General features: G+C 42.6%; 1 protein-coding gene across 2 annotated transcripts in view; it reads left to right on the top strand.

Annotated features, from left to right (window-relative positions):
- LOC115792575 (CD166 antigen homolog) overlaps positions 1 to 20,537 on the top strand; it is a 45,239-nt gene that overhangs the window by 4,031 nt on the left and 20,671 nt on the right. For both annotated transcript variants that reach the window (XM_030747165.1, XM_030747166.1), the window contains exons 3-5: positions 17,265 to 17,371; positions 19,058 to 19,277; positions 19,625 to 19,689. In XM_030747165.1, coding sequence (XP_030603025.1) covers positions 17,265 to 17,371; positions 19,058 to 19,277; positions 19,625 to 19,689 — 392 coding nt within the window. The remainder of the gene's footprint in view (positions 1 to 17,264; positions 17,372 to 19,057; positions 19,278 to 19,624; positions 19,690 to 20,537) is intronic.

The raw sequence follows: 20,537 nt of genomic DNA, 5'->3' as shown, positions 1-20,537 counted from the left end.
AATGTGGCTCCAGTTAACTAATGAAGTTGTTTTCTCCTCATTTCAACAATCCCTTATACTTAATTTGTTACTGCAGTTGTGTCCGTTTGCATGTGTATTTGCCTGCGGTAAGGGGTTTCCAATCAACGCGAACATGCTACACCTTGCTTGCCACGGGTGATGGTTGACCAGAGGGATGGAACAGGAGCATCACCAGGAATGGGAGAAGTTCAAGAACAAAACAAACCAGCATCAAAGATCAGGACACACTGTATGAAAAGTACAGATAGCAGCTTCATTGTTTTTAACACTCGGTCTCATTTCGCTCCTTGTAACTTATAACTTTGTTCTTCTCTGCAACTGTCATGAACTGGCTGACCCTGAGGCAGTGAACTCAGGTCCGCACCTGAGTTCAAGCAAGAGACCACAGAGGGGAATTTACTATAATCACTAACCAGGGGTAGGGTCAGTCAAGCTTTGCAGGTCCAGATGGGATCATTTGGGTTCTGATAGTCAATCCTTGAGCTGGACAAAGGAAAGGGGGTGCTGAGGGAGGGTGACCAGGGAGTCCGCTTTGTGAGGCAAGCTGAAAGATTCAATTCAATTTTATTTATATAGCGCCAAATCACAACAGTTGCCTCAAGGCACTTTATACTGTAAGGTAAAGACCCTGCAATATATATAAGAATGCAATCTGAGAGCACAAAGAGGGAGGGCACAGGAAGGGTTACAGGTCGTACAGAAAGGAATGCAAACTGAGCCGAGTAATCACTCCAAGGAGGTAGATAATCTGGCAGAGACTGGACGGCCAGTGGACCTGAAATACCCCAGATGACGAGGCTTGAGGGGGTATGGGTGCTCAGCTGAGGAGTGGAAGAATCCACACCCCACCTAGAAGAGTGTGGAGATCCACCCAAAACTCCTGGCCCAGAGTGACAGGGAGACTAGCTGGTGGCTGACCAGCTGCTGGCTGATGGACCAACAACTGCACAAGCAAGAGCAGCCTACAGAACAGTTGTACTACATGTTTTTCACCGAGCCTCCAGCCGAGGCAGATGGACTGTCCATAACTGTCCACTGAAAATACAGATGTTTTTTTTCTCTCACTGCTGCAAAATCACATCAGCTGCAAGATGCTTCTGCATTCGACTCCCTTTGGGAGGTGTTAGACACTTCTTTGTCTCACCAGTACTACAGTGAGAGCATTTAATTTATAGATAGATACTTTATTGATCCCGGAGGAAATTAGAGAGAAGCATAGAATTATATCAGCATAGTTAACACTGTTGTGTCTGACCTTTGTGCTCAATAAGTTATAATTTTTGTGTTTGAAAGAAAAACTCTTCCACAGATCACCTATTAAAATTAAAATCAAGAGAGGAGAGAAACCAGAGTCAGACGTCTTGAAAATGTGCAGCCTGCTCAGTGGGGATTAGTCTATCTTCATAAAGTGTGAAGTGTGCTTAATGCTGGGACCTGCTTGTGTGCTGGGCAGTCCAGGGGACTTTCTACTGTGCAGTTTAGCAGCAAAAGAAAAAAAGAAAAGCACCTGATTCAATGACTCACCCAGATGCCTAGCTGAAATTAGAAACAGTGAAACTGAAACTAAATGAGATCATGCATAAACACACACACACACCCGTACACTCACCCTGTTCATATGAGGCATTGTGACCCATTAGTATCACTCGTGTTCAGTGGTGACTGTCAGGTAGTTTCCATCTTGAAATAATGTCGTGGTTGACATCATCTGACAATGAATTTCACCTCAGAAAAAGGAAACTAGAGAAATGCTGACTGAATGATGCAGCAGGGATTTCACACTTCACTTCTGATTTATTGACTGAAGTTTTGACAGTGTCTTCTGAATTTAACATAGCCAACGTTTTTGTCATGTGTATCCATAATGTTTGTGTCTGTTGTAGAAAGAGTGATACGCTACATTGATAGACTTTTCCTGAGAGCTGCATGAGATTTCTTTTTCTTTTTTTTGTATTTGGTGCTGCATCAGCTCAGGAAGACCTGTACAGAAAATCAGGTCAGCCAAAGAAGCAAGAATGTGAAGGAAGGAGATAACACGATCTGGATAAAATGTCATCCTCTTCTTCCTCACATCAAGCCTCATCTTCTGAACTGAAGTAAAGACTCAAACGCATGAAAACCTGCATAAACATTTTTATTTATCTCGATATTCTCGCAGTTTATGTATTGTCAGCAGATCGATCCTACCATCTATGGACAGCTGACAGCTGATTATAAGCTAACATTATGAAAGCTAATGTTAGGCTCAAGCTTCCTAAAAGTCATGCTCTGGTAAACAGTTTCCATCGACAGGGAAGGCTCACTGATGCACGTGGAGCTTGAAGGCTGGTCCGTGTGGTCAGATCCAAAGCGCCAAACAGAACCATCGAGCAATGGAAAAGGGTGGCCTGGTCTGATGATTCCCGTTTTCCTTTACATCACACCAATGGCCAGGTGCATGTGCATCACTTACTTGGGGAAATCCTGGCATCAGAATGCACTATGGAAAGAAGGCAAGACAGTGGAGTCAGTGTGATCCTTTGGGCAATCTTCTACTGGGAAACCTTGGGTCCTGCTATCCATGTGGATGTTACTTTGACACGTACCACCTACCTAAGCATTGTTGCAGACTGTGGACACCCTTTAATAGAAACCGTATTCCCTGACGGCCTCTTTCAGCAGGATAATGCTCCCTGCCACAAAGCATGGATGGTTCAGGAGTGGTTTGAGGAGCACAAGACGGAGTTTGAGGTGTTGACTTGGCTACCGACGTCCCCAGATCTCAATCTAATCAAGCATCTGCAGGATGTGCTGGAAAAACAGGTCTGATCCATGGAGACCCCACCTTGCAGCTTAGAGGACTTAGAGGATCTGTTGCTAACATCTTGGTGCAGATACCACAGCACACCATCAGGAGTCTAGTGGAATCCAATCCTCGAGGGGTCAGGGCTGTTTTGGCAGAAAAAAATAACTATTTTTAGGCTGTCTGAGGTACAGCTGCACTTGACTTTTGTTGCTGATCAAATAGAGTTATTACTGTAGGCTGCCACTGCTTCTGTTTAATGACTCATACTTGGACTTTATGAGAGACATGACACTTTTTAGACACAAATAATTTTTGGAAAATGAATTTTGGTTTAAATTGCATACTGAACCTTCAGTTGAGACACTGTTCACTTAACCCTCTGTGGTCTAGGTTATAATTGGCTGTTTTTGACTACTTTTGTTTTCACCTTTTTATTTCACCTTAAAAACTGTTTACCTTGCCTTTTTTTGTATAATTTTTTCCAGCACAACATCACGTGTGTCACTATACAGTTATTCTGTCATTTTGACTTACTGTATTAACAGATTGGACCTAAAATCACACAGAAAATGTGAGTGGAAAAAAGTTACTGTGAAAACCACAAACACGTTTAACAAACTGTTTTTGCAACTTAGAATACAAATATAATTTTTAAATTTTTAAAAATGATGTGCAAATACAGCAAACAACTATTTACATTAAAATGCAGGAAATGCCACAGGCATTTTTGTACAACTATTTACACAACAACCAGGTGTCACAATAAGATGCCACACAAATTATTTGTGCCACTCCAAAAAACAGTTCCTGTCCACCACAAGCTTTAATCATTGTAGAGTCTTTACCTCACAATATAAAATGCCTTAAGGCGACTGTTTGTTGTGATTTGGTGTTAAATAAATAAAATTGAATTTTATTGGCTCAGGCCTGAGCTTGTGGTGGACCATGGTGCAGCACCCTGTGGAGGATATATTATATCTCTCGGCTGGCCTGGGAACACCTCGGGTACCGCAGCGTTCTGCAGCATCGTGCCATCCCAGCTGGTTTGTGCTCAGTGGGACTATAGTTTGTTTTTCAACAGGACAATGACCCCAAACAGGCTGTGTAAGTGCTATTTGGCCAATAAGGCTGGTGATGGAGTGTTGCGTCAGATGACCTGGACTCCCCAATCACCTGATCTAAATCCTAAATCTAAAACATGTTTTGGTTTGTTTAACACTTTTAAGTTTATGACATAAACTGGGGCAGCACGGTGGTGCAGTGGTTAGCACTCCTGCCTCACATTTAGAATAACATCTGAAAGGCCTGGGTTCGATTCCACCTTGGCCCAGGCCTCTCCCTCTCTGTGTGGAGTTTGCATGTTCTCCCTGTGCTTGTGTGGGTTTCCTCCGGGTACTCCGGTTTCCTCCCATATTCCAAAGACATGCACTTACTGGGGTTAGGTTAATTGGCTGCTCTAAATTGCCCATAGGTGTGAGTGTGAAAGGTTGTTTGTCTCTCTGTGTTGGCCCTGCAACAGGCTGGCGACCTGTTCAGGGTGTACCCTGCCTCTTGCCCTATGACAGCTGGGATAGGCTCCAGCCCCCCCCCACGACCCTGAACAGGATGGATGGATGGAAGCAGGGTTATTATAGTTAACGAAAACGAACGAAATAACGAAAACTGAAATTGAAAAAACATTGTCGTTAACTGAAATAAATAAAAACTATAATTAAAAGGAAAAAACGATAACTAATTAAAACTGAATTGTGAGTTTACAAAACTAACTAAAACTAACTGAAATAATCGATAAACTTACTTTCATTTACTTGTTTTTTTGGGGGGTTTTTTAAGCCTTGTGGATTGATATGAAATCATTGTTTCCGCTCTCCGAGTTTAAGCTGGGAGCGCCACAGGACAACTGTGTGAGTGCGCATGTGCGTGCGCTCACCGCGCTGGTCCGCAAAGTAATGGCTGCGGTCTGCCGAGAAAGCGGCAGAGTCCCGTATGGAGGTTCTTTGAGTACAAACACCTGCACACGACCACAAGGTAATTAACACACACAATCCAGCTACACAAGCATAAATGCGGACATGAGGTCGGCAACTTCTGTAGGTTGTGTACAGAGGCCGCAAAGACCCTGCAGGTTTAATTAGCGAGCAGCTAACCAAGCTAGCTCCAAAACAGAAGCAGCTTCAGGTGGTGAGAACATCAGGATGCAGCTGGATTTGAGCTTTGACTCCTTCAAAGAGTTTGTTTTTGTCAAACACCACATGTAGCTGTTGTTAATCTACTGCACTGATGCTGAAGTTTATTGTGGAGTTTATTGTAGAATTTATTGAGTTTGGGAGTTCATGTTTTTCTTTGTTTCTCCCTGGTTATGCTCATGTGTGTCCTTAATATTACACAAATTTAGCATGTCTTGTGAACAGTTGGTTGTTGAATATATTTCTTTAAACTGTATCTTTTGTCAAGTTTTCATTACACAATAGTCACTTTTGCGCCTTGAATCTTGCACCTGATTAGGTATGAAAATACTAAAACTAATACTGAAACTAACTGAAACTAACTAAAACTAAGCATGAAACCAAAAATAAAAACTAATAAAAACGAGCAAAACCACTCTGAAAACTAATTAAAACTAACTGAATTAGAGAAAAAAAAGTAAAAACTAACTAAAACTAAACTATAATGTAAAATCCAAAACTATTATAACCCTGGATGGAAGTTTATGATATGATTCCTTATGTGTTCCTTCATAGTCTGGATGACTTCAGTGCTATTAGGGAAAAAAATGAAAACACCGAATGCCCACATGGGCGTGTTTGTTGGGACAGTTCCAAAACGACACTTAACAGTATTATTGGCAAATGTAATCTTGCTTTTTTTTTTTTTTTTGTAGATTAATCATTAAAAATGGGAACTACTGTAGTTTTGCACCAAGCTGCTTGCAACAAAGTGCCTAAAGACTAACTTGTTTGTCTAGAAAGTGTCTTCTTGGAAGAGAAGCATAAAGAAATGCACAGTAATTTATGTCAAACCCTGAGCCAGGAACCAAATTGAAGGTCAGTCTGAGGTTTCGTCCGTTTGCGGCTTAAAGTCAGTACTTTCACTTCCACCTTCTTGAAATCCTCACCTGACTGCTGCAGGCAGCTCCCACCAGCCCTGACTACTGTGCAGGCTGAGCTGAGCATGCAGCATTTCTGGAACTAGGCAAATGTTTATTCAATGGTCTACATTTTTGGAAATGAGGAGACACATGTTTATGCTGCTGAAGCCCCCTCTTGTGTTACCTGCCTCGTGCATCACGGTGTGTTTATCATTCCTGCTTTGGTTAGAGAGCTGCCAGAAGGACATTTGTGCTTCTCTAGTTTAAAAAAAACACACAGGATACATACTTTTGATTTTCCTCCCTTAACCTCCCTTAAAACACAAACCCGCTGAGTTAGTCAAGTTTTAAAATCCATGGAGCTGCACCTTTTCCTGCAGCATCGCTGTCTCTCTGTCTTGGAGTTGTACAAAGTATTTCACAATAAAAGTCAGAAATCATTTGTCATGTTTTCAGTGGCATATCCTAATTAAGAGAAGCTGGAGTTAACCTGTAAGCTGACATTTGAACCCTTCAAGCCAGTCTGCTGAGTCCAGAGTGTCTCAGGTTCTAATTTACAGCATTCAAGGCCAACAGCACCAATATTTGGATGCTTACAAAGAATCCAAGACTTAAAGTGCTTTAGATATATTAGATGGTGCTTTAGTTGTAAGCGTTTAAACACAAACATGGTGATCTACAACAGAAGTGCTTTCATCAAACGTTAGGAGGCTTTATTGGAAAACACAAGATAAATGGCTGCTTTGTGAAGCCATTGACCAATTACACCAGTTAAATGTAGCAAACAATGTCAACATGACCCTCTTCCCTGTCTCCTCTAGTGCTCATGTTTTCAGCCTCCCTGTCAGAAAGGCAGTCAGAAAACACCCTTACATAGTTTGCATACCCTGGCAGAATTTGATTTGTTCTGTTTGTTTTTGGCCATTTTTCAGAGAATATGAATGATAACACAAAAACTTTATTTCACTTACAGTTAGTGGTTGGGTAAAGCTATTTATTATCAAGGGTTTGACTTTTTTAGATCGTAATGACAGCTGAAACTACCCAAATGACCGTGAACAAGCAGCGGAAATGACCTTTCTCTGAAGGGTGGCTGGCCTTCAGACTGCACTCTTCATCCTGTGGTCAGCCACACCCTTCAGAGAAAGGTCATTTCCGCTGCTTGTATCAGCAGTCTCATTGCTTGGGTCACTACGAAAAGGTCGAGAGATAATATTGTTATATAAAAGTCCAGAGCCTCTGTGTTTTAGTTGAGGATGAGGACCCCCCCTCCCTGAGCCTGGTTCTGCTGCAGGTTTCTTCCTCTTAAAGGGAGTTTTTCCTTCCCACTGTCACCAAGTGCTGCTCATAGGGGGTCGTTATGATTGTTGGGTTTTCTCTGTATTATTGTAGGGTTTTTACCTACAATACAAAGCGCCTTGAGGGGACTGTTTGTGATTTGGCCATATATAAATAAAATTGAATTGATCTGAGCTCATAGTTTTGACTTTTAAGCATATATGAGAAGAAATTATTTTCTGTTTTTTCAGTAGTATCTGTCAAAGTTTATGTGTGCTTAATGTCATGTTGTACTGTGAGGTAGCATAAGACTAGGCACGACAAGACTTGCTGTTGCCTGATATTCTCTTCTGAGGCCAAAGGTCAAATTTAACTGTGTCTGGGTGGGAACCTCTTCTGGCCTTATTGAGGAAGCTCCCATGGCCTAGTCAGAGATAACTGTCGCTCAAGATGGTCCCAGCACTTGAGTATTTCATACACAGCTACCCTTTCTTAGAGACGGCATTCTAACTCAATTTCAGGGCTGTGCGATATGGACCAAAAATATCTGGATATTTTTTTCTTCCCAAAAGGTATAAACAAAAAGGCACTTGTGAGTCGAAGCTACATGTCCCAGATGTCACACAGGCACTTTTATTAATATTCAGCTGTAGATGTACAACAGACCAGCTACTGTACATCTTACAGATTTTGTGCATGGAAAACTAATCTGTCAACAGTGTCGGACATCAAGGACACTTTGTAGCAGGTTACAATGTTCCCACTGCAACTGAAAACCCAGCCGGTGGCTGGCACACAAAGGTCTTACTTAGCCAGGCAGCTCAGTGCTGGATAGGCAACTTCATGTTCCTTCCACCATTTGAGAGGATCAGCATCACTCTGCACGCAGACTGACAGCAGGTAGCAAGAAAGTTCATTTTCTATTGCCTCCCTCTGTGTGAAAGCAGTGCTAATGGCTGTGCTGTGCTGGAAGAAGCTTGCAAGTGATCTCTTTTTTTTAGTTATATGCGCCACTGCTGCTTCTCCTCGGTCTGCAGACTCAGGCACAGCAGGGTCAGGCAGCTCAGACAAACACCTGCCCTAATAGCTGCACAGAGACTCCGCCTCCAAGACAGCTTCATGGAATTCATCCTCTCACTCAGATGTAATTGGCCCTAAACTGTGGATCCATAAACAAAGTGATGTCCAACAAGTCACTGGTTGATGGGTTTGCATATTTATTGTTGAGGTAATCCACAGTGAGGGTCTTGATGGATTTACACAGCTGACTGTCCTCTTCTCCAGGAGCCTGGAGACTGGTGTTAAACAGGTGTAGCACAGGTGTAGCACAGACATACAACAAGGTCACATCTTCTTCTCCTGAAAAAGTCCTGAATGGGTTTCAGAGCTTTATTTTTAGACCTTTTCAATCACAATCCGTCCATCCTTTCTCTTCCACTTATCTGGAGCCGGGTTGGGGGGGCAGCGGCCTAAGCAGAGAATCCCAGACCTCCCTCTCCCCAGCCACCTCCTCCAGCTCATCCAGAGGGACCCCAAGGCATTCCCAGGCCAGCCGAGAGACATAATCTCCCCAGCGTGTCCTGGGTCTACCACAGGGCCTCCTCCCGGGAGGACACACCCGGAACACCTCACCCAAGAGGCGGCCAGGAGGCATCCTAGTCAGATGCCCGAGCCACCTCAACTGGCTTCTTTCAATGTGGAGGAGCAGCGGCTCTACTCTGACCTCCACCCGAATGGCCGCACTCCTCACCCTATCAGTAGTATCAGTAGTATCAGTAGTAGTAGTAGCTCATAGGTGAGGGTAGGAATGTAGTATTTAAACGCATCTGTCTTTTCTCAGCTGATGTCATCATTCAAGCATAAGGCACAGCACGGGTTTATGAGTTTCGTAATGTGATTTGTTTTGAGGCAGGAGGCCGGGAAAGCTTCACGGTGTGGGCTGCAGCTGCACTTTCACACACTCTTCATACTGCACTGTACGGCGCCGTTGTAAATGCTGGAAGGGATTAGTAGTACTCGAACCTTTCATCCGGAGATGTTTTTAGCCTTCACTTTCATTTCCTCATTTATACAGGAACCCATTACCGTACCCTACAGTACAGAGGTGCAGTACTTTTCCTCACATGCAGTAAGCTAACAAAGCTGACCTGAGGCTGCTGAGGAACTGGCTCATGTTCAGTTCTGACTCCCTGGCTGCTTCTGCTCTGGCTCGTGCTGGGCAGCTCTGTCCTTGGCTGTGTCTCTTCTGTTGAAACAGTACCTCACTGAGCTCTGCTGCAGCTTCTGTTTTAGTATTGTGTGTCTCCTTTTTCCTGCTGTCTGGACAACTTATTGTGTGCTTCCTCTCTCTTTCTGTTAGTACCTTGTACCTGTAAAAGTAGATTCTGTAAGCACAAATTTTGCTGTTTTTCATGGGAATCATTTGATTAGAAAATTAAAAATAAGCACATCAGAGGAGCAGCTCAGGTGGAGCAGTTTGGAGTTAGAGAGGCAGAGGCTGAGATGGTTTGGACATGTGCAGAGGTTAGTGGATATACTGGACAAAGGCTGTTGAATATGGTGCTGCCAGGCAGGAGGAAAGGGGACGACCACAGAGAAGTACTGTGGATGTACTCATACTGTAGATGCAGAGAAGGAGGGACATGCAGAGGTTACCAGAGGTAGGGTGAGGTGGTGGCAGATGATCCACTGTGGCAGTCCCTAATGGGAATAGGTGAAAGAAGAAGAAGAAGATATTATTCAACAACCTAAAGAAGGTCTTTCTCTTTGTCACATAATCTTATTTTCTGGTCTTTGTCACAGCAGTTGAACGTCTTGTGTTTAGTTTGGCTGTTTTTCTTTAATGAGGTTTTAAACTTTTAACTACATTAAACACATACTGTCATGATCCTGGGCCACTGGCCCAATACAGTTGTGTATTTGGTATGAATTAGGATCTTAGTTCATCATTGTTTTCTGTTTAGTTATTTTTATCTTTTGGAGAGTGTCAAACTAAATTTCGTTGTATGCAAGTATAATGACAATAAAGGTTCTTCTTCTTCTTCTTGTGTTTACTTCCTGTTTCCCTCGTGTTTTTCCCATGAGCTGTGTTCACGTGTCATGTCTGTGTTATGTTTTGTTTCCTGTGTCCTCCTGTTAGGTCAGTCTTCCTGTGTCTGTCTTGGCCCTTCTCTGTGTTTCCTTCCCTTCCTGTTGTTTCCTTGTGTGTGGTTTTTAGGTTCCCTGTCCCGTGGCTTTAGACTTCAGTTCTCCGTGTTTTCCCTTAGTGTCCTTCCCTTGTCCTGTGTCTGTCTTCCCCGTGTTGTCAGCCTGTGTTCAAGCGGGTGTCTGTTTAGTCATATGTTTAGGTTCCCTCTGTGTCAAGTCTGCATGTGCATCATGGTTGGTGACTTCCTGCTTTATTTTGACAGTCTCATTTTGCTTCCCCTTGTCTCCTCAGTGTAATCATGTTCAGCTGTGCTCCTCACCTGTCTCCACTCCCCTCGTTATCCCTTTGTGTATTTAGTGTCTGCATTTTCCTTTAGTCAGGATCATCACTTGTATCTCCTGCTGTGTGTCTGTGTATTTAGTGTTTCGAGTTTATTTTGTGCTAGCTCCTGTCCAGTATTTTATATCTCCTGATTTCAAGAAATAAATATTAATTTTGATTTTAGTCGAGTCTCGTGAGACCTGCTTTGAGGTCCTCTGCCCTGCCTGCCACCGCAGCAAACCTGACACATACGGGCTTGTTTTTATGTTGGTTTGATTTTAATAGAGCTGTAATATTTCATTATGTTTCCGCTGTATATGTAGATCTCATTTTAAAGAGAGCTAAGATAAGACAAGTTTGGCTGTATGCCTGTCAGCTCACTTCAGAGGAAATTATTAAGATGTGTTCTCAAGGGGTTACATATTTTCTAGATGAAGAGTCAGCACATCTGTTGAGTTCATCCTGAACTCACAGACCTGAAAAACCTGTGTGGCCACATTTCTGCTGTGCAGGCATCGTTTTCCTCTTTGTCACTACAGTGTCACATTTTACATGTCACATGGCTAAAAGCTTCTTTTTGTGTGTGTGTGTGTGTGTGTGTGTGTGTGTGTGTGTGTGTATATATTGATTGGTGGCTGTGGCTCAGGAGGTAGTTCAGGTCACCTACTAATCAGGAAGTTGGTGGCTGCTGCAGTCATCATGCCATCCTTGGGCAGGATACTGAACCCAACACAACTGTCGGAGTGTGAATGGTAGACCGTAATCACTTAGCTGTAGAAGGAAGCACCTGTGTGAATGGGTGAATGAAAATGTGTTGTATAAGCGCGTTGAGTGCTCACAAAAGTGAAGTAGAAAAGTGCCTTATAAGAACTAGTCCACTGCGCTCTTCTGGGCTGAGATCTCGGATGTTGTTCCTGGAATCTGCTGGAGCCGCTCTCCCAGTCTCCCGAGTGTTCCATGTGGAAGTTAAAATTTGCAGATGAAAGTATTTCTTATCTGATTAAATGATGCAATAACTGATTACTAAAATAATCAATAGTTGCAGCCTAAGTAGCACCCAATCACAGCAAACAGTTGCGTCGAGGCAGTTATCTTGGTGGCAGATGGCACAGCAGTCCAGGGGTCCAGTGGAGTCCATGCTGTGATGGGTCAGGGCAGTTCTTGCGTGTCTTCTCCACAGTATCTGAGAAGATAAGGTCTGAACACCCCATCAGCATCCACAGTCCTCCGTACAATAACAGCTCTGTTTGGTACCTCTCTCCTCTGTGTTAGCCAAGCTCAGAGCACCTAAACGTTTAGCTGTTGATGGAGTTTTCTTTTTAAAACAATTAGCTCGTTGTATGATGGGCTGTGTCCATTAACCTTCACACTTATAAACACAGGGAGCTGCCATGAGTTGACTCTGTGCATTGTTGTTTATGGACCACTTTCCTTAACTAGCAAATGCATGCACACTAACATGTATAAGGAGGAAGGGCGTCTGCTGAAGGTCACATTTTCTTCCTAGTTTTTAATTGCTGTACTTGTCTCTCAGTCAGAGCACAGAAAAATATTCTTGTAGTGGCCACTGTTTTTGTCCAATTAGATGGATACTAAATAATGGTAGGCATTTGGAACAGGAGTATATCCTGTTGCTCTCCAGACATGCTGGTGCCTCCACAGTCTGCTGAAGCTACAGAGGGCCATTTTCCTATATAAAATAAATTAGCCTTAATTCTCAAGGCTACTTGCCTTCCCATCTCTGCATTGTTCTCCAGGGCATCACATCTTGGAATAAACATGGAGCAGCATGCAGCTGATCAGGAAGTTTATACAATGTGTTTGTGTGTGTGTGTGTGTGTGTGTGTGTGTGTGTGTGTGTGTGTGTGTGTGTGTGTGTGTGTGTGTGGGTGTGCATTAATTTGGGATTAAAATGCCAGTAATGTATATGGTCTCCTGAGACAGAGAGACATATGCAGCAGTGGAAGTTTTTAAAGAAACATGGACATTTGTGCGTTTATAAAACTAAGGGCAGGTCTTTTTTTTTCCTTCTATCAGATGAACAGGAAGTTTTTGTGCTGCTTTTATTAAACCAGCGTGTGGTCTCTGAGTCACCCTGTTCTGAAAACTGTGAGTTTTGAGATTCCCATTTAACAGTAGTGAGAATCGGAAGCTGCAGGAGTCAGCACCAACAAGGCACTTAGTTTGTATCAGAGGAACTGTCAGTAGCTGAATAAGCAGAGGATAAATGTTTAAAAATTAAAAACCTTAATGAATTGTCATTCCACACAAGAGCTGTTGTTGTTCAGTGAAGGACATGTGTCAAACAACAGATTATGAAATAAATTAAAAATTAACAGACAACTGCAGCTGAATGGTAACATCTAAAGTAATCATAAGCAGATTGTTTTACATAATTGAAAGTAATACTGTTGGTTTTCCTGGGAGTGAGGTGTTTGTATGTGGAATTTAACATGTATCTTTTAATTGGAGTTGAAGATACTGAAAACAAGGTTTCTGGATTCTCTGATGAAATAAACCATATTTGCCTTCACTCACATGAACCAGAGTAACATCTTAATCCAGAGGCTTTAATATGATGTGGGCCCACCCTTTGCAGCTAGAATAGCTTCAGCTCTTCTGGGAAGTCTTTCCACAGGTTTAGGAGGGTTTATGGGAATTTCTGACCATTCTTCCAGAAGCACATCTGTGAGGTCAGACACTGATGTTGGAGAGAAGGCCTGGCTCACAGTCTCCACTCTAATCCATCCCAAAGGTGTTCCATCAGGCTGAGGTCAGGACTCTGTGCAGGCCAGTCAAGTTCTTCCACCCCAAACTGGCTCATCCATGTCTTTATGGAGCTGCTTTGTGCACTGGTGTGCAGTCATGTTGGAACAGTCCTTTAGTTGTGGCCTTAATTAATCTCATTTTCTGTTATGGTTGAGCTACAGATAGCCAACCCCTTCAGACAGGAGATTGGTCTGAATTCCTCTTCAGATGAATATGACTATTAAGGACACTTTTTCATAAAGGCCCATATATTCCATTTTTTACTTGTGGATCTCGGTGTCTTTTTACTCCCAGGTAGGACGGTAATGACAAAAGCAGTGGTCAGGAAGAGGTTTCCAAAGCAACCCTAAAAAATGAAGGAATCTACACTTTTTACTGATGCTTATTGAGGAAAGACAAAGACTTCAGATGCTATTTTCCAGTGAGCTGATTAGTCAGTAGCTGGTGATTTCATTCCTGTTTATTTTTAATCTCAAACATAACCTGCTCTAGAACAGGTTCAGCCTACAGCATAAGTTACCCTGCATATATAACCCAGTAAGAAGCCAATTGCCTTTATAGTACTGAAAAGCCAGGGTTAAACCTGAAGTTACTCAGATAAGCCCAAGCAGGCTTTGTAGTACGTTGGGTATGTTGGGTTGTGATAGGTTGTGTCATGAACTATTTTTCCGTTACATCACGTCAGCATGACTTCCTGCCTGCTGTTCCTCTTCGTGTGCATGACAGTCTTCTGGTGTTGCAATGAGAGAAACAAAAGAGGTTTATGTGCATTTTTAAATTTACAAAGCGCTGATTTTAATGGTTTGTGCTATTTTGGCACTACCATAAAAACCTGAAATATCTGCAACACTTCCAGAGATCTGAAATTCCACATGGAAAATGTCAAGGACTTTTCTGAGATAAGGAGACCTACTGCATCACTTTCCACTCATACTTCCTAATAGAAAATGACTGAAGTTTTTACTATCTCAGCACCACCCTGGGAAGAGTCAGGCCTACCTCTCACTGCTGAAGGCAAAGCAAACACAAATAGTACTTCCTTATCTCTCCCTCATTCCCACTTTGTCTGGCTGTCCAGCTGCCTCTGAACCGCATAGCAAAAAAAAGCCTTATTGTTTTGTGCAGGACTTCTGATTTTCCTAGTGGGACGTGAGCACAAGAATGAGATGAAGAGGGATTATGAACTGTCACTCAGTTTGCTCCCAACAAAAGGTGCAGGACACCCCACACAGTGGTGTATGCCCCTATCAGCAGGTGAAGTCAAAAATAAGATTGGTTTTCAGCAATTGCTGATATCACTCTTCTCTTCAGATATTTTGGAATATGCTACCATGTCTTTGTTTATTTTATTTTTTGCACTGCTGGAATTGCAGCTACTAGAACACCATCCATCCATCCATCCATCCATCCATCCATTTTCTTCTGCTTATTTGGGGGGCGCGGGGGCAGCAGCCTAAGCAGAGAAGCCCAGACCTCCGTCTCCCCAGCCACCTCCTCCAGCTCGTCCGGGGGGACCCCAAAGCATTCCCAGGCCAGCCCAGAGATATAATCTCTCTGCTTTTTCTCTGCAGTGAATAAACATCACTGAGTGATGAAATAACACGATTTCATTTCTTCTTTTTAAGGTTCACCGTTTGACCCTGTTCAGCTTTGAAAAGAAACAGATTGCAGCTGTAGAGAAAAGTTTTCAGTTCAATTTTATTTATATAGCTAAATCACAACAAACAGTCACCTCAAGGCGCTTTGTATTGTGGGTAAAAACCCTACAATAATACAGAGAAAAACCCAACAGTCAAAATGACCCCCTATGAGCAGCATTTGGTGACAGTGGGAAGGAAAAACTCCCTTTAACAGGAAGAAACCTCCAGCAGAACCAGGCTCAGGGAGGGGGGGTCATCTGCTGAGGGGGGGGCTGAGGGGAGAGAAAAAAAAAGACATGCTGTGGAAGAGAGCCAGAGATTAATAATAATTAATGATTAAATGCAGAGTGGAGTATAAACAAAGTAAATAAGGTGAATGAGAAACAGTGCATTATCGGAACCCCCCAGCAGCCTAGGCCTATTCCAGCATAACCAAGGGAGGGTTCAGGGTCACCTGATCCAGCCCTAACTATAAGCTTGATCATAAAGTTTTAAGCCTAATCTTAAAAATAGAGAGGGTGTCTGTCTCCTGAATCCAAGCTGGAAGCTGGTTCCACAGAAGAGGCGCCTGAAAGCTGAAGGCTCTGCCTCCCATTCTACTCTTAAGTATCCTAGGAACCACAAGTAAGCCAGCAGTCTGAGAGCAAAGTGCTCTGTTGGGGTGATATGGTACTATGAGGTCTTTGAGATAAGATGGAGCCTGATTATTCAAGACCTTGTATGTGAGGAGAAGAATTTTAAATTCTATTCTAGATTTAACAGGGAGCCAATGAAGAGAAGCCAATATGGGAGAAATCTGCTCTCTCTTTCTAGTCCCTGTCAGTACTCTAGCTGCAGCATTTTGGATCAGCTGAAGGCTTTTCAGGGAGCTTTTAGGACAGCCTGATAATAATGAATTACAATAATCCAGCCTAGAAGTAATAAATGCATGAATTAGCTTTTCAGTATCACTCTGAGAAAGGATGTTTCTAATTTTAGAAATATTGCGCAAATGAACAATGAGCTCCATAATTAACCTTAGTGTGTGAAGAAGACTCCCTATTTACTTAAATATGACTCAAACCACTGCAGTGCAGTACCTTTAATACCTATAGTATGCTCTAATCTCTGTAATAAAATGTTATGGTCAACAGTATCAAAGCTGCACTGAGGTCCAACAGGACAAGAACAGAGATGAGTCCACTGTCAGAGGCTGTAAGAAGATCATTGGTAACCTTCACTAATGCTGTTTCTGTACTGTGATGAATTCTGAAACCTGACTGAAACTCTTCAAATAAACCGTTCCTCTGCAGATGATCAGTTAGCTGTTTTACAACTACTCTTTCAAGGATCTTTGAGAGCCTAGCTCGAGGGTTGTTTCATTTAAGGTGGTAGCTTTATGTGTAACATTTTCTGGTCTCATCACTCAGAAGTGACCAGAATTTGAACCACGTCTGCTTGTTTAGGTCAGAGTTTAAAGAAAAAGAAATGGAGCATGAAGACCTCCACTCTGCTCTGACCCTCATCTGACCATCTTCTCTCCACCCAGATTACACATGACTGAGTTGTGGCACCATAGCAGCTACTACCTCAGTGCTCTCTGACTTTAGTGGATGGAGGAAAGGCTTTTTTTATTGGTGCTGCAGAGCACAAAGACCAGAGAGTTTGAACTGTTGAACTCGACCTTTTACCTGTCTGACATCATACTCAATAGAAAGCATGCTTAAAATGTGGTGTACAATGGAGTGACAGTATAATGTGGTATGTGGTACTTTCTTAACACCCAGTGATTTTACGACAGTTACAGTGGGAGGTGCTGCCCACTGACCACAGTCTGCTTCAGAACAATGTGTCTGAACACTCACTGCTATAAGAACCATATTTTACTCTGTTCTTCAAAGGCTCTACTTCAGGTTCTCTAAGGTATCAGCTCCTGTACTCATCACATAGAAATTTTTTCTAGTACTTTCATACTTGTTTGTGTTGCATAGTTTCTTATGGTCTCAGCAGTTTTTCACACCCTGGAAGTGTAACGCGGTTGGGATTTGATGTACACCAGCATGTTTGATTCAGGGGAAAACCTGGTGTACCCAGATTTGGCTAATCAGTCCCACACAAGCATCACTCAAGATGCCAGCTGTTGTACACATTAGTGAATTAAGAATGTTCTTTTTTCAGGTGGTAGCATCTCATATTTGCAGTTACTGTAACAGTTTGTTGTGTTTTGTTTTGCAGTGAAGGGTACAGCAAGTTTGACTGCTTTGTATGGAGAAACCATTGTTCTACCATGCAATGGTGGAGCTCCAGTACCTAACGGTCTGATGTTCATCAAATGGAAATATGTAAGTAGACAGCGACTGTCTGCACTGACTATGAAAAGTAGAAAAAAAGGCCCATATGAAATACTGCCTTTCTTGTATTTATGTGGCTACACATTTGCACATTTATTTGTACACAGATTTTCCTGCAACAGGTGGGGAGACTAAAATCGTGGTATTTCTTTTCAATCTTTTTCATCTTTCAATAAGATGAAACAACATAAACAAATGAGTGAAAATTTCTGGAACAAAATGAAAATGAAACGCACCTGGTGACAAACAGATACAGTGCTCAAAAAACTTTTTAATCAATTCAGTGCAGTTCAGTTTTATTTGTATAGTGCACAACAGTCGTACTATACAAATGATTTGGTGCGACAGAATCGTCCTCTGCAGCGTATCTTGGCCTAACACAGGCAAAATTTATCCTCCATGGTCAGCAGCAAGTCCAGTGGCAGTCTAACCTCACTGCCAACAGACTTACTCATTCATCCAGGAGATGGCCCAGGAGTGGACAGCTCACAATAACTGGACTATCTAGTTGATTAATCTGGACGGAAACTTTGTTTGGAAGTTCCAAGCACGCTTCCTTGTTTTGGTCCAACATTGGAAAACCCGAAGTGGAGTTTTGGTGTGCATGTTTTTTATTCCTTGAACTACCTGGAGTGACCTGGGAGTTTGGTAAAACGTTGAGGGAATTTCTGTTCTTTTTCCCTAATGAATCAAATTGAATTTAAGTTAAATTCTCCCTTCTAGAAGTCAGCTGGGTGTTTCTGGAAGTCTAAAACAGGCCTCATTGAGTTGTTGCATTGAGAGAAATTTCAAGAGGGAAAAAGAAAAACCTCTTAGCAGTGCCTGTGAGATTTATTATATACATACAGATCATACAGGCATCCTTGAAATTGAGGCCATCATTATAAAGTAAAAAAAAATACGCACACTGTTTTTTAAAAATTTTTTTCCTTATGACTTTCAGTATCTTCCTGCCCATTTTATAGTAGCATATAATTGGTTTCTTTGGAGAGATCCCCGACAACAAGCCCTGGATCACCTGAAGGCACTGAATGAAAAGAAGAGGGTCCTCGGGTCTGGGAACAAGGACAATTTGAGAAGGTTGCATACAGAGAGAAGCAGGAGACCAAACTCCAGCTTCTCCCTGTATGTAATCTATATGCTGTATATAAAACAAGTTTAAACTTTTTGGAAACAACATGGCACAGCGACACCGTTTCCACTGGAAACGTCAATACCTACAATACCTACAGAAAAGTAGCTCTACAATAAGGAGCCAGTTGTGTGACTATAACCATAAGGGAATGATTAATATAAAATCATAGAGTTTAGTTTTATAGAGTCAGAGTAAGAGTCCAGTTCCTGAGCCTCTTGTGTAATTCAGGGCAGAACATCTGCTTGTGTCCATCATAAATCTACAACTAGTGTCATTAAATCTAATTCAGAAAAGTCACCTAATTCACACTGTAATTAGATTGCATCGTCCGATTATTGTGATCTGTCATGCTGAATCTTAAATTATTACTAAAGGCAGCGTACACCTATTCTAAATAATTTTTTATCATGATGTGACACATTTGAACAATCCTTCTCAGAGGGTCCTCGAATTTAAATACACTGTTCAGAATGAAGAGCTGGGATATCTGGATTTTACAAACTGTCTACTTTGTCTTATCCTTCTGTTGTCTCACACTTTAGGAGAAAGATGATGGCTCACCCGGCGATCTGTTAATCAAACAGACCCGCAGTGACCAAGCCACAGTTCAGGCCACGGACGATTACGCTCGACGGGTCAGCATTAATGAGAAATTCAGCCTGCTCATCACTCAGGCCTCACTCAAAGACCAGAGGACTTTCACCTGCATGGTGGTGTCAATTGACAGCCTCATGGAGTATCCCGTCTCTGTTGTTGTTTACAGTAAGCCTAATTACAATCTTAATTATATGTCCTAGAACTTGTACTTCCAGGGGATTTGTTCCTCCAGGAGGCTGAGGGGTAGGACTGGCTGCTGACAGTATTTTTATGCTTACATGTTGCAAGATACACAAATGATGACAAAAATATTGAGCCCCCCTCTTAATCTTAATCTGAATTTAGGTGTATAAAAATGTTTAAGATCAAGCACCTTGTCAGGTAGTCTGCCTCTGCGAACATTTGTGAAAGAATGAGTCATTCTGAAGAGCTAACTGAATTTGATCGCACTGTAACAAGATGCCATCATTTTAACAAGTCAGTGTGTGAAATTCCTTCCTCTCTGTTTGCAGAGAAGCCATCATCAGTGCAGATTATGGACAAGAATGAAGTATTACAGAAAGATAAATTAACAACGGTAAGACTCACTGACACCTGCACTGACTTGAAATGAAGATCAGGAGATATTGTTTCCATGAAGGGGTGTATGTGGTTTGCAACAGTCAAAGTAGCATCCACATGGATTGCAGGACCCAAGGTTTCAACAGAACATTGCCCAAAGCACCACACTGTCTCTGCTGGCTTGCCCATAGTGCATCCTGGTGCCAGGTGTTCTCCGGGTAAGTACCCACCCGTCCACGTGATGTAAAAGAAAAGTGTGGACAGGCGTCAGCATGGGCACCTTGGCTGGTCTGTGGGTATGCTGAGTTTATTCTGTCACCTGTCCTGTCCAGGAGGCATCCTAGTCAGATGCCCTAACCACCTCATCTGGCTCCTTTTGATGTGGAGGAGCAGCAGCTCTACTCTTGTATTTGCAATCTCATTCTTTCAGTCACTCTCCAAAGCTCATGACCACAGGGATGTAGATTGACCAGTAAATCGACAGCTTCTCTTTTACGCTCAGTTTCCTGCTTCACTGCAGACACTCCCCCGATCCATCTGTCGAGCTCCCGTTTCCTTTTCCTGCCGCTTCTCACCAGGTCTCCTAAAAGGTCCCATGTAACACCGATTTTTGGCTTCCTTACACTGGCTCTCAGTAAGGTTCAGGATTCATTTTAAGGTTCTGGTGATCACTTTCAGAGCTCTTCACGGTCAGATGCCAGCGAGCTACTACGACCTTACCAACCATCCTGATCCCTGAGATCTGCTAATCAGTACTGGCTGTGCCTAAATCAAGGTTAAGGACAAAGGGTGACTGTGCTTTTGAGGTTGTGGCCCCTAAGTTGTGGAACTCACTCCCACTGGATTTAAGATCTGTGGACTCTG

The sequence above is a fragment of the Archocentrus centrarchus genome, chromosome 14 (assembly GCF_007364275.1).
Source record: "Archocentrus centrarchus isolate MPI-CPG fArcCen1 chromosome 14, fArcCen1, whole genome shotgun sequence".
In the NCBI taxonomy this organism is placed as follows: Eukaryota; Metazoa; Chordata; class Actinopteri; order Cichliformes; family Cichlidae; genus Archocentrus; species Archocentrus centrarchus.
The sequence above is the reverse complement of the archived record's forward strand: the minus strand, read 5'-3'. Positions and strand labels throughout refer to the sequence as shown.